This window comes from Lampetra planeri, chromosome 13 (genome assembly GCF_965212315.1).
Source record: "Lampetra planeri chromosome 13, kcLamPlan1.2.h2, whole genome shotgun sequence".
Lineage (NCBI taxonomy): Eukaryota > Metazoa > Chordata > Hyperoartia > Petromyzontiformes > Petromyzontidae > Lampetra > Lampetra planeri.
In genome coordinates, this window is record NC_136119.1 from 13,295,997 (window position 1) to 13,310,271 (window position 14,275).

Here is a 14,275-nt window from a genome sequence, read left to right on the forward strand (position 1 = left end):
GCTGGCACGCAAGTCCAATGTAGTTAATCATTGCACATTAGCAGCATGAACATAACTGTGTTCCTATAGGTAAATAATCATCATTTGAGTACCTAGTCAATTGTAAATATATAAATGTGTAGTGTCATTTATAAAGATATATACGGTATATACACATATAGCTTTCGCAGAGCGTTATTACGATACTATGTTTTTCACTTGGGCTCCATTGCATTTATATTTTCTCTTAAGTTTCTTCCTTGGTTGCACAAGAAGGATCGTGGCGATTTATACCTAAATACACGTTGTGTTTTTGTGGCTGGGTAGCTTTACAGGATACTTTGCTCAGAAGCGAAATTGCATGGAGTTGGTTGGGTTTTTTTTGCAGGGAATTGTCAGTCGAGTATGTGACGTATGGGAAAGTAGTGTATTGCGTGACCGTTTCAGAGCACAGCTGCCTCTGAGCAACTCTAACTTTCCAGTATTCTCTTTAAAAAATATATAAAATCAAACTCTTGAGCCTTTTGACCTGGCTATTTAAAATAACGCTGAAATATAATTCAAATGCCTGTGTGTGTATAATGCCATGTACATGTATGTGCTAGTACAGACTCCGTATGAACATTATCTTTGCTCACGAATATTCGAAGCTTTCAATCAAAACTAGCTTCTCGGTCAATATTTTATTTCCCCGGTCAGCGTTTTACAATTTTACGGTCTTCTTGGCCTAACAGCTTCATAGAGATATATATATATTGTTATCTATGGCAACGTTTGTCTCTGGAAATCACAGGCAAGAAGACGATTTGCTCTTATCTGCTTACACATATTGGGTGCACAAAAGTAGAAGACCAGATATTCTTTTAGAATTCTTTATTTTCAAGGAATGTTGACACTATATTTCAACAGCACAAAGAAACAAAGTCATGTCACATTAAATACATCTCACTTGATAGGGGTCCCACCCGTGTTGCATCGTGTTTTTCATTTGGACACGTCCTTTTGACCAACCCTCACTTGATTCACGTGAAACAAGTTATAATAAGAGTAAATATATGGCCTTAGAGAGAAAAGCTGCAAATTATATTTAGACTAATGGTCTTCTCACAACAGATGAGTTTATGACACAAATACCTGGATTTGCGCTTCACTTAATAATTGGTACCTAATAATTACCAGTTGTGACTTGTCAAAGTTTGCATTTTAATAGTGCGCCTTGAGTTGAGTGCAAGACTGATGTTCAGTTTTGGTTGCCGCCTTTGTCATGCGCGGTGGAGTGGCCCGCGTTCGCCGCTCGTCGCGGAGTTCCTCACGTGTCGAATCCAGCAAGCGCCCCAGGTGCACACTGCGGGGTGTTCTTCTGAACCGTAAACATGCAGGCTTCACAGTGGCTCTTAAAGATCGCCCATGCGCAAGGGAAGGCCCATTGGTTGCCGGGCGTCGTTGTCCTCATGTGTACGTTTTACCTCGCAAGCTCCTCAATTGTAATTGGCGTAGCAATCATTGCCCCCTACTGCCAAACCTTGGCTGGACCCTCCTGAAAGAGAGTCGTGTGACTCAGTCTTTTCTGGGTAAATACGTGGAGTGAATAAATAGATTTACATACAAAAATGTCCTTTGGCTGTACACTAAGCTCATTTGCAATGGGTATGTTTTCCTGCAATTCACTTGCCTTGTATTTTACCTTCCGCCAGAAGGTCCAGAGTGTGCTGCACTGGATCACCAGGTTATATTGATATGTGTGCTGCTGTGGCATCTGTTGTTCGTGACCTCTTGAGCACATTGTGATTGCATCATTGCTCTCCTTCATTTAAAATCATCTCATTCCGCTTAAGAATATGTAACGCTCCCCACCCCAAAACCTGATGCACCTTCCCGATTCACCGATTTTCAACGTGCTGTGCAACGGCATTGGCGAAGGGCTTTCGTTGTTTCTTAAAGCGTTATTAACTTTGTTTCAATTATGTAGGTCATATTCAACATCGAGGTTTATAAACACACATTTCTCAGCATTTTGAACGTGCTTGCAAATGTTTATAGACAGAATGGTGATGACATTGTTCATTTTGGTATATACATTATCCTTGAATGTGTAGTGTGTGTACACGCTTGCTATGTTTATCAGAAACATAATGCAATGGGTTTTTGGTGATGTACCTTTGGTGTGTAGGCCCGGATGGCTGATGGAAGCGGAGACCTTCAGAAGCCTGGCTGGTTCAAGGGAACAGCAGGGTAAGTCTACAACAAACATTACATTTTGTATGGAAATCAGCCAAGAATCGCTGTACTGGCATAATGCTGGCTTCCCGTTAATGTTGGCCTCCCAGTTTTTTAATCCGATATTTCTTTGTTTATTGAAAACGGTAACCATCACAAAACTCATTTGGGTTACAAATATTGTTATTTGCAAAAATAACGATTGGTTGGTTACATTTGGAACTTAAAATAACATGTCTGGGTTCGTGATTAAAATATCACGTGCAATCAAGGTAGTTAATGTAATGTGTTGGCTGTTCCTTCTTTACACCCGGACATGTTGTTATTCTCTAATAGCGATGCCAGTTTTTCCGTTGTAATTTAAGTTCACCTGCCTATTTGCATTGCGTTGACTTACAGTAACCCCGTGTGCCTTTGACAGAAATCTTCAAAAAGGTTTGAAAATATTAAATACAACTTTTGCATATGTAAAAAAGTGACTTGGAGCCGCTGTGTTCCATGCTTGGAATGTGTTTAAGCACAGCGCCAAGATCAGCGGACTTGGGCAGCGCCACATTGAGACTGAGCCGTTAGCGTGTCTAATGTGGCAAGCCGACACTTCAAAGGGCGGACGTGACACTCAATTATCCAAACGTCACTCCCAGTGAGCTGCCCAATGCTGTGTCTGCACTGCTCAGGATGGGCTTGTTTGAAGGCATTAAGAAAATAAAGTCTGCGCGCAGCATGGATCGTCTGTTCAGCATTAGCATCTATATTCACGTTTGCCTCTTCTGAAATGTACCTTTTAAAAAATTATTACAAATTTATTTAAGCACTGATTTTTTTTATATATATATTTAAAGTTGCATACATTTACATTTGTTTGCCCATGTGGCATTATATGTATGTTACAGGTAACATATCCAGGTTTTAAATTAATATAGTACACAATTACTAACTATTCACTATTTTTATTTTACCAGGTAAGGCCCACTGAGCTAAAAAGCTCTTTTTCAGAAACGACCTGACCACAGCGTTTCCTTATTTGGAACAATGGCATGTGTTGCTTTGCTAGATTAGTTCAATCCACGAATGTTTGTTCGCCTCATAAGTTTTTTAATATATCACCGCAATCCGAGTCAAAAAGCACGTTGAAGCAATAATAGACCCATGCATTGTCCAGTATGTTCGACCGTTGGTCATGTTCAAATGTAGGAGACTTTTAAAGTTGCTGGGTTTATGGTGACAAATGTTTGTAAGTTTTTCATGTTCCCATGATGGTGGTTTTATTCGCTCGATCGTGGTCCCTTCACCTCGCGATCGTCTCCTCTCCAGCCGCTCGTTACCTCCTCCTCGAGTTTGCTGCATTGTGCCTGTGTTTTTTGCAATGTGCCAGTTTGTTAATATTGCTGTTTTGTATATTTTTTTAAATCACTGTTTTTGCCTGAACCTCTGACGCGTTCTGTTCTGTTGTTGCCTGTTCCTTTGTACGGATCACTCTGCCGTTGTTGTTGTTCTGTGCCGATAGCACCACGGACCTCCCTTGCAAACTCTAGTTGGGTAACAGAATAAATAGGACATTCCGTGCAACAAGTAAACATGTAATTGATTGATGCATATATAGCAATTATCAAGCGGTGAAATGTTAAAGGATGAGCGTGGATGCAATTATAATTTCAGCTGTTTTGCATTGTAACTCTGATTAAGTGCCCACCTGCCCCACTGTTCAATGTCCCTGCAGTCGAGAGACGCCGGTCGTGTTCGTGGAGGTGCTCTGTGCAGAAGCGTCCATAGGATTGAGTCTGTCGGTGGATGTGCTGTAGCTTTGCTACGGGTCTTTTTGCATATATTTCCAGTCTTAAAATGGCTTGCAGCTGACCATAATCTCGTTTTAATTCCTTTAATGTTTAAAGTGAGCTCTGCGATGACACGTCCTTGCGCAGTACTTTCCACAGAAACGGCTGGGTGTGTTTTCTGAATCTTTTGATGAGAGTGGCTCCCAGGAGCAGAAGCACTGCGACAAGGCCTCAGTGCATTCATCTCTCCATCAGAAACTCTCTGCAGCTTATTCAGGACTCAGGATTGACACAGTGTGTGGCCATTTAGAAGAAAATTAGTCCAGTGGTGCAACCCTGCTTTCTGGCAGTGTAGAGGCAGACACTTACACAGGGCTGGATGGTGGACTATTAGACAACAGTACAGCAAGTAGGTTTCTGATCTATCGGCACACCATTGTTGTTGTTTTCCTTTGGTTTCCGTGTAGATTCTCCTCTTGCTCGCACTTCCTCTGGCACACAACTGAGGCTTTCACGGACAGATGGAGGGGAATTTTATTGGGCGCAGATCGTGGTCAGCAAATAGAGGTTTACAGAAAATGATCTGAACACTGGAGATTGCATTGATGAGTAAATAACTGATAAGCATCAGAACAAGTTAACCATATATATATTTATTTCCCAAATATGCCTTGAAGGTTAAATTTCATGGATGTAGAAGCCCAGAATACAGCAAATGGAGAAAATATGTTTTGGTGATGTAATTATGAGGAACTACAGTGAATAATTTGGCTCGTCTTATTGTATTTGCTGATTACTCTCAAAATAGAACCAATGGTATACAATGCAATACTCTCAAATTTAATGGTATGCATAAGCTCTTAATACTCATTTGTAATTTGATAAATAGACAATTTAAAACATATTACATACAATTAATCTAAAATAATCTGTATGAATATACATCACTGGTTTTTACGGTCACCCCTATTCAAGCAGCATTACATTTTGGTTTGTTGTCATTTCCCCGCACCTCTGATTAGCACGGTTGGCTACGTACGGTGCGAAATAAGTCCAACGTACATACGACATGAGTATGCCCTCTTGTGTACATGGTTACCAACAATCCCATGACACTTCGGGGACGCTACCCAACCACCCTCGTCTAGGAGAACCTGGTTTAGTAGCTGGAGACACTTTGACGAGTCACGGTCATTTTATAAATCTCACATGACTCAGCCTTGCTCGGGGTAGGCTGGGATATTGATGGTGCAATCCCCATGGCTCTAGTTATACAAATCAGTAGATATCAGTGCAGGAGATAAAAACACACATGTTTTGTGAACAGGAATGCCAAGTCATTACCCGACATGTTTTGTGAACTGATTGCATTTGCTCGAGATTTTATGGCAACAATTGGGGGACTTTTTTCTTGTTTTTGAATGCCTTCCTTAGATGTTGTTGTCTGGGTTGTACTAACAATGGCGTGATTGCAAATGGGAGGGGGGCGTTTTGACCTGCTTGTGTGTCCTCCTTTTAGGCCAGATGGCGGGCTGTATGGTATCGACAGCATGCCCGACTTGCGCAAGAAAAAGCCCATTCCCCTTGTTAGCGATTTGGTGAGGCACCCCCTCCCCAGCGTCTCTCCGCAGCCTCCTGCCCCTCCTCCACCCATACTGGGAAATTAACCATGGTCGCCCGAGTCAAGTTTCAAACAAGTTTTTGGGCTCAACGCTTTCGCTCACTTAACAGAACTACTTTGTTGGTATGGAATTCATGGCCGGTTGTTATTCACTTTGCTCGCATGGTGCAGGGTCCATGAGAAGCTGTGCCGGTTGTGATCCCATCTACGCAGCAAGTTGTGCTAAATAACCTTTGTGTATATTTCCAACAAATTACACATTTTCTTAACTTTTCGTAGATGCTCAATACCTTGCTATTGCCTAATTGCCCGGTGCTGCCCTGGTCAGCCAAAAGCTTTCATGCACCACGTAACTTCTTAAACGTCTAAATTCTCAAGTGGGAGATTTTTTTTTTCCTTTGGAGATTAAAGGAAATCGCCTTGCATCTTTATTCGTAACGAGCACCCAACATCTCGACTGCCGTCACAAAAGCGAAACCGTTCTGCCTTCCGCAAGGCGCGCGTAGTTCTCGAGCGTGGGCGAGAGTGGCGTGATCCCGAGGACTGGATTTGAAACTTGCGGCAGCACGCATGGTTAACTTCAATCCCTGGCCACGGTGCTGCTGCTGCTGCGGTGGCGAGGAAGCGCACGGTGTCCGCTCCTGCCTGCCTTGTGCTCATTCCCCTTCTCTCCCTTCCCCTGCTCTTGGGTCTCTCCCTCTGTCTGCCCAAAACCAGGAGAGCGGCTGTTAAGTTCTTGGATAGCATTGACAGTATGCCTGACATTAAGCCCCGACGTAAATCCCTTCCTCTGGTCAGCGACCTGGTGAGACTGACTGTGCTATTGGTTGTTCGGCCACCTGAAGTTCATTTGTATTGCATGCCCATGTCTCGTCTATTTTAAGCCACGTGAGTGCAGACTCCTGTTGAGCGCTTTGCTCGCAAACCTCATTGGGGGTTGGGGGGGGGGGGCAAGATCTGGCTGCCTAAAATGGACAGGTCGACTTTTATATTCTTGGTTCTTTCGGTAAAGTCACGTAGAAGGGAAATAATACAAATAATACAAATATATAACAATAAAAATTCTCACGACGTTTCGACTGCAACACAAGCAATCATCATCAGGTGTGAAATCCACAGCAAGAAAATTTGATGATGATTGCTTGTGTTGCAGTCGAAACGTCGTGAGAATTTTTATTGTTTTATATTTGTATAATTTTATTATTTCCCTTCTACGTGACTTTACCGAAAGAACCAAGAATATGAATCCCTGCAGTCACGAAAGCTTTAAATCAAAATTTAGGTCGACTTTTGTTTTTGATAATTAGTTTAGGGTTTTAATTTGCTGTGGGCTGTACCTGAAATTTGGATGAGTGCTTCTTTTGACTGTGATTGGCCTTGTTGACTAATTTCAGGTTCATTTCTTTAACCAGGTGAGACCTCAATAGGCCAGGATAGTGTCGTTCATAAGAGTGACCACGGTCACCAAAATGAAAATAATGTCTACTTTTGATGAGGCTATCTGGTACTGCAGCATGACCACATACTTCAGTCTACATTGATGAAACTGTTACATTTGGTCTTTTCTAATTCAGCACAGATTATTACTGCTATGCATAGAGATGCACTTCAGTCTACGAATATATTATTTGTGCAACAATGGGGGGGGGGGGGGGAAATACGCTCATAAATCTAAAGTAGCATGCCCACCCTTGGCACGTTGCCTATGGCAGGCTCGTTGCCTGCATCGAGAGGGTGTTTTGCATGCGCACTTGGCTGCTAATGTGGCTTCAACTGGTCTCCAGTCCGCTGTGATGTGTGCGTCACTTCACCTTATTCCTTGGTGCCGCATTTCACCGCGTCCCACCGTGCATGCCTCCTGATGAGCACGAAGCCCACGTTGTTTCACGACCAATGGGTCCGTTGGAGGCAGAGCCAACTCGCTGATATGATTAAAATGCTGTCCCATAGCAGCATGACTCTCCATCTCCTGCTTTCTTTTCTTACCTACTTTCATCTATATGTATGCTCACACAACTAAAATGTCACCTGATGAGTGTTTTTTGTTGTGCCCTTAATAGAGATTTAGCCCTAATGCTGAGCTATGTTCTGGTTCGGTGTATCTTTTCTCATTGACCACATAAAAAAACTGTGAACTATATACCCAGTGGGTTACATACTGAATGATTTTTCCGTTATGAAATGGATAACTGGTTGGTTAGCTCACAGTGCCCAAACTAGTTGACAAAAATGCCCCAAAATAGGTTGAACCAGAGTATATTAAACTGCATTAATATGCATATTTAATTGCACTAAGTTTTTTGGTACTTGAGTTTATTTTAAAATGCTTGATTGAACTAAACTTTTATATATGTTGCTTAGCGGGTTCAGACTGGTGCGCATGATGTAAGATCGATGTCCTTGCAATAGTCGCAGTGGAGAGTCCATGTACCGCTTTACTCACATGCAATAACATATTGTAATTTTTTTGTATGCAACCATACCATGAACTCAGGCAATGGTAAGTGTACACAATGTTTTTCATAACTAAAATTAAGTTATTTCTTTCTGTGGGTCAAAAGGTTGCCAATTTACTAACCTTTTCTTGTGGAATTTTTAAGTTTCAGGTTTATTGGTTTTCATTTTTATTCTTCAAAATATGAACACTGGTCTATTTCTCCGAATTGTAAATTTTTTGCCAACATGTTTAACCTCACGGGATCCTGTAATTCTTACATCTGTCTTGTGCAGATTTTGGTTTTGGTCGCTCCTGGTACTTATGGTTAACATGAATGAAAGTCACTTAACAAGTAGCTTTTCACAGTCAGTATTATGATTCATAATTATTTTTGGGTTGGGCCATGTAACGATCTGTACGTGAATGTTATATTTGTTTGGGAGAATTGTTCTGCAACTTACCAGCGAGCCGAGACAAAGATAATTGCCACATTTAAACGCTTGCAAACACCACGTGGTGACAACTCAGTTTTTTTTGGATGTCTTCACGACACAATGTTGGCCACATGTGGCTTTCCCCAAAAAAACAATTATGAATCCTCAATGAAAGTAAACATTTACTTGGTGACCACTTCCTTGGTTTTTTGACGTTCATCACGATGTGGTAATAACAGTGAAATTCTTCACTTGTCACGTGTGGCTGTCGGCTGATTCAACTTTCCTTCTGCAGTCCATTGCAGCCATGCAGAGGAAAGCAGGCCTGGCCTCGGCGTTGGCCTACAGGGCTTCTCTCAACGATGAGGACTTGGTGAGCACATTCCATCATAATTCCCCATGGCCAATACAGTTTGGTGAAGGATGGCTGTTGTCTCTATGAGGGCAGAGTCACACTAAATATATAAACTATACCCATGTGTTTAATCATGCAACGTTGAAAGCCAAAAGCTAATTTTGATGAAGCATTACATCGAAAGAACAAAATAATAAGAAGCATTACATGTGAAATAAAGCTATGCAAGTTATACTCTTAGTTCTTTTGGTAAAGTCACGTAGGTAAAAAATTAAATAAAAATAAAACAATAAAAATCACTATTTGAATTTTTTTTTCATTTTTTACCTACGTGACTTTACCGAAAGAACTAAGAGTATGAATTCTTGCAGTCACGAAAGCTTCAAATCTAGAATCTATGCAAGTTACACGTGGATTGCACCAATGTGCCATCAAATGCCTGTTGACCACATTGTTGTGCTCTAGAAGGCGCATGTCTACAAAAAGGCATTGCAAGCCCTCATCTATCCCATCTCCTGCACCACTCCGCACAACTTCGAAGTGTGGACGGCCACCACACCCACCTACTGCTACGAGTGCGAAGGCCTACTGTGGGGCATCGCACGCCAGGGCATGAAGTGCAAAGAATGTGGGGTCAAATGCCACGAAAAGTGCCAGGATCTCCTCAATGCAGACTGCTTGCAACGTGAGTGGACCTTCAGAGGGATTATCTTGACCACGTTATTTTCTTCCGGAAAGTTTATGGACAGTGTTTTTTTATCTGTGCAGAAGTCAGGAAATCCTCGAACAATATTCACAGGACAAATTAATTGTGTGCCAAATCATGACCAGGTTTATGAAATTATTTGTAATTGTTAATTACACATTCGTGAATGTTGAAGTGGGTTAAAGGCTAGTGTCCCATGGCTATATTCATCAATATTGACCGAACTGCTCTACGTGATGATGGTAATTCTTGTGTTTAGACTTTATGTACCAACTTAATTCGTGATTATTTTTACTTGTGATATTTTGGTGATTTCACTCGTAAACTGAGTACAAAAACCTCCCCTTATGCATGACACAACTGTGTGTGTGTGTGTATTACCCCTTATCCATGACACAACTGTGTGTGTATTACCGTCGGTGGCTCCTCTCTCCCTCTCATATTGTCTGCAAACTTGCATATTATAGGAATGGGCAACCTTCAGATAATGGGAATAATCACTGATCAGACTGATCCAGCAGGAAACAGGGGTGATGCTTTTGATGGGCAAAACTAAGGGGAATTATACTCCTTAAGATGCGAATCTTCACGGTGGGTTTTTTTGTTTATAGCTGACACAGATTTTTGTTTTTACACACAAGGCATTGCATTGCCTGCTCATTCTATTTCCAATTCTGTCAGGATAGAAGAGATGCAATGTGCCACATGCCAGTATTTAATGAATACTGTTTGTTTACTGTTGGCTTGCTAATGGGGATGTTTAATGTAATTAAAAATCATTAAGTTCACATTCTTAGCAAAGTAACAAACATGCTGCCTTGTAGACTTAATGAGATTACAGTATTCAGATGTTTAAAAAGGTTAACCTCTTTAAACAATTACAATACTAAAGCTAATCAAAGTTCAAATGCATTCTTTAAACAAATATATTATTTCATAAATAATGAAATTATCTTAATATAAAAGCAAGAGTTTTACAGATGAACTTGCTTTGGCCTGATCTCAAAAGCTGAAAAAAAACTCAACACATGTTTCAATAACACTGCCATACAGATACAAAAAAAATCATGTTATTGATGACATTTCAGACAATGGCCCTCCTTCATAGCACATCCTGATGAACAGTTTTTGTTATAAAATTGGAGGCAGTTGTGTTTGATGTGGACTAGCAGGCTTTACTTAGGTTATCGCACAATAGGCCATCACTGAGTATTCTTGCCCCAGCATGAAGTTAATCTTGTGTGTCAGCCCAAGAATACCTGGCATTGTGTCACAGCAAATTACTTCTTTAGTATTAAAGATAGCATTCTGTGAAGCATTGTACAGGGCCAGGTGTGACATATGTGGTGCCGTGCATGAACAAAAATGTTTGTTTGCCAAGGGGGCCACCAGTGGTGCTGGGGTAAGCAGGGAGGGGTGGTGCAGGTGGCCTCGGTTTGTGTTTGTTTTTCTCTCTCTCTCTTTTTCGCTGTATCTCTTTCTCCATTTGTCAAGCTTTGGCACTCCTTAAATTGTTGGTGTCCTCAAATCCCTGTTCCCTGGGTAGGCACCCTGATCACCCACCCCTTTAGGCCGGGCCTGGTATAGACCGTAAAGACCCTGTAACAATCTGCTATGAACAATGTTTTTAAACTTGGAATCAAAGCCAGAATTAGTCAAACTTACCCTCAATTATATATGAAAAACATAAGTTATATAATTGTATTAATTATATATATGTAGATATTATTAATCATCTACAATTACAAAATTATCACATTTCTGGCTGGGTGGCATAGTGGAAGAGCCATAATAGAGGTTTTTGCGTTAGAAGACCGCTTGACTCAAAACTAGACGGTGCAGATCTTCACGAAGGATTATTACCTTGGCCTATTATCTATGCCGGGAAAATACAATGAGAACCTTTTGTGAGAATTCAACAGTTGTCTTGGGAAATACAGACCTTCATTGAGAAATTGAAATTGCGATCACTGGATAAAGACTATCATCAGAGATGAGCATTTCCCAACGCTTGCTTAAGCATTGAGACACTTTAAAATGTGATAAGTAAATTCGTTGATTGATTGATTCATGAATTGACTGATTAATCATGCAATAAATGTTTATTGACTCTGTCTCTTGCTCTTATAGGCGCCGCCGAAAAGAGCTCGAAGCACGGGGCAGAGGACCGCACGCAAAACATCATCATGGCCATGAAGGATCGCATGAAGATCCGCGAGAGGAACAAACCTGAGATCTTTGAGCTGATCCGAGAGGTGTTTTCGGTGGCCAAGCAGGCCCATGCCCAGCACACCAAGTCCGTCAAGCAGAGCGTGCTGGACGGCACTTCCAAGTGGTCTGCAAAGCTCACAATCACTGGTGCGTGACTCCTTGAGGGACAGAATGAGGGGAAAACATGGATTAGAGAATATCCAGTTCAAACTGTGAGGATGAGTAAGTTAGCTTGGGTAGAACGTATCAACAGAAGGGATCATAGCTGTTGGGTTAGGAATAATGACTTGAGTGGCAGCCTAGGAATGGAACGCTCCTGTGCAGATGGCAAGGTGGATTGTTACATCGCATGATCGTGAGCGGGGGTGGGTTGACCAAGACTGATGATAATCGTGATGACTCCTTGAGGCCGAGCCAAGAGAGTTGCTGGCCCCATACAGAACATGTGCAATGTCTGTCTGGAAAATAATGTGTGGGCCTGCTTGTCATGTTTAGCATAAAGTACTTTTCTTGCCAATAATCAACAGAAAAAAATTGGTTTAGAAATATTATGAGGATTTTTGCGTAATGTTGGTGTTAACTACCTTTCTGCTATTGCATTAATTAGACCCTGGTGTGGTTTATGTAATGCGGTTAAAATGTCACTCAGCCTTGATTGATACAATTAAAATACAGAATAAAATGATTGGAAAATGTTAAATTGAATGACAGACAATTAAATGAAAATTTAATTCCGTCAAGCCTTCGATGTTTTAAGGTAGATTTCCAAACATTAAAATCTCTGCTGCATTAGGACCCTGCTGGTTTCCATCATGGCAGCGTATTCCCTGCATCTATCTGCTATACAACTTTCACATTGCATATCTTTTGCTTGTTATTTATTTTTTCTCATCCGAAATAATCTCACTATTCATCCATATACTTTGTGAAGTGAGACTTTTGCATTCTTGTACCCTCATGTACTTTGTCTTTGGTATCTCCAGTCGTGAGTGCACAGGGTTTACAAGCCAAAGACAAGACAGGTTCCAGCGATCCGTACGTCACGGTGCAAGTTGGAAAAACGAAGAAACGGACGAAAACCATCTATGGCAACTTGAACCCCGTGTGGGATGAGAAATTTCATTTGTGAGTTTTTAAAGCACGCAGTTTTTGTGGCTCACAGTATTAAAACCTGTAATGCTGTGTTTTCAAATTACACTTCGAATTAAAGTACCCATGTTTGGTAATGATAACACAAAATATACATTTAAGCTTACAATTCTATGATGACAATAATTATATATGAAAAATATAAACTTCAAAAAAATAATACACGTGAGGGCTCTTTTTAGCTATTAAAGTAAGCGCAGTATATTTCATGTTGAAGATTGCAAGCAGTAGGGGATACGAGCACTGGGAAATGAGCTATGAGGCATCAGTCTTGAATTTGAGTCCCACTGCTGCTGCTTTGTATTGTTTTTTAAATACCTTTCAAAAATAATAAACTGGTAAAATGTTATTACAGTTGGCCTCTATCATAAATGTTCATGGCACGGCAATCAAAACAGTTTTTTTTTGTTCAATTCTCATAGCTGAAATTTTACCAATTCAGGAAAAAAAGTACATTTAATATGATTTTTTTTTGTGCAGTGAGTAGTTTCTAGGCTGAACCCATCAAATGTGTCACAGACGAGAACGTTGGTTTAATCCAACCAACTGTACTTGATCCCAAGATCTCAGTGGTGTCTGCTCAGGTGGCCTCTGACTCCTATCCCACCTGGCCACCTCTACCTATACAAATTAATCATACTTTACCATGAATTTCCACCATTATTTTTGCCCTGTGTAATAAAAAAAAGTAACCAAATGTACGGCAGCAGTTGTAATCAAAGTTGCACAAAATTCCTGCGCGAGGATATGTAGTCTCCTTATGAAGCACTATTTTCCAAGTAATCCTTTCTCATATTAAACAAAGCTGTGCATTCCCAGTCAGAACCTGGTAATTTATTTGTGTCATCTTTTCATCACTTAAAAAATTGTGTGCTTTCCAATTTCAAAGCATTTTAGGAGCAGTCTGTACAAAATGCGTTGATTCAAGTTTGTTTTGACCTTTTGGAATAGTTTCTCTGACAGCTTAAACTATCCCATTGTAATGACGTACACTTGTATTTTCATGTTGTTTGTTTTCATGCAATTACAATAATAATGCAATTGATAATGGGCACAATTTTATTTTCCACGGCACGTGACTATGGCCGGGGCTCTTGAGGGGTGGCAAAGCTAAACTTGGCGTCGCTCACAATCCTGGAGCCAGAGACGGTGCCATTTAAGTGTCTCTTAAAAGTCAGCGTGGGTTGAATTCTGCGAATTGTACGTCAGTTATAAAAAAAGGAAAGAGCATTACTATGGCAGTGGCATTTAGTGCATTATATATTTATTTTTCTCCCAAAATGGCTGACAGAAAATCGTAAAATGCCCCAGAAACCCTATATTTATAGGTGCACAGCATCTAACAACCCGATGTTGACTTGGGCATACCAGGTCTGTTTTCCTGCCTGTCA

The 14,275-nt window shown here is 40.8% G+C and overlaps 1 protein-coding gene across 4 annotated transcripts in view; it reads left to right on the plus strand.

The window, feature by feature from the left end:
* Window positions 1-14,275, plus strand: part of UNC13B (unc-13 homolog B) — a 174,870-nt gene that overhangs the window by 104,821 nt on the left and 55,774 nt on the right. For 3 of the 4 annotated variants that reach the window (XM_078600220.1, XM_078600223.1, XM_078600222.1), the window contains 6 exons: window positions 2,150-2,211; window positions 5,491-5,569; window positions 8,759-8,836; window positions 9,284-9,503; window positions 11,655-11,882; window positions 12,719-12,860. In XM_078600220.1, coding sequence (XP_078456346.1) covers window positions 2,150-2,211; window positions 5,491-5,569; window positions 8,759-8,836; window positions 9,284-9,503; window positions 11,655-11,882; window positions 12,719-12,860 — 809 coding nt within the window. The remainder of the gene's footprint in view (window positions 1-2,149; window positions 2,212-5,490; window positions 5,570-8,758; window positions 8,837-9,283; window positions 9,504-11,654; window positions 11,883-12,718; window positions 12,861-14,275) is intronic. The other variant, XM_078600221.1, reaches the window with a different exon arrangement.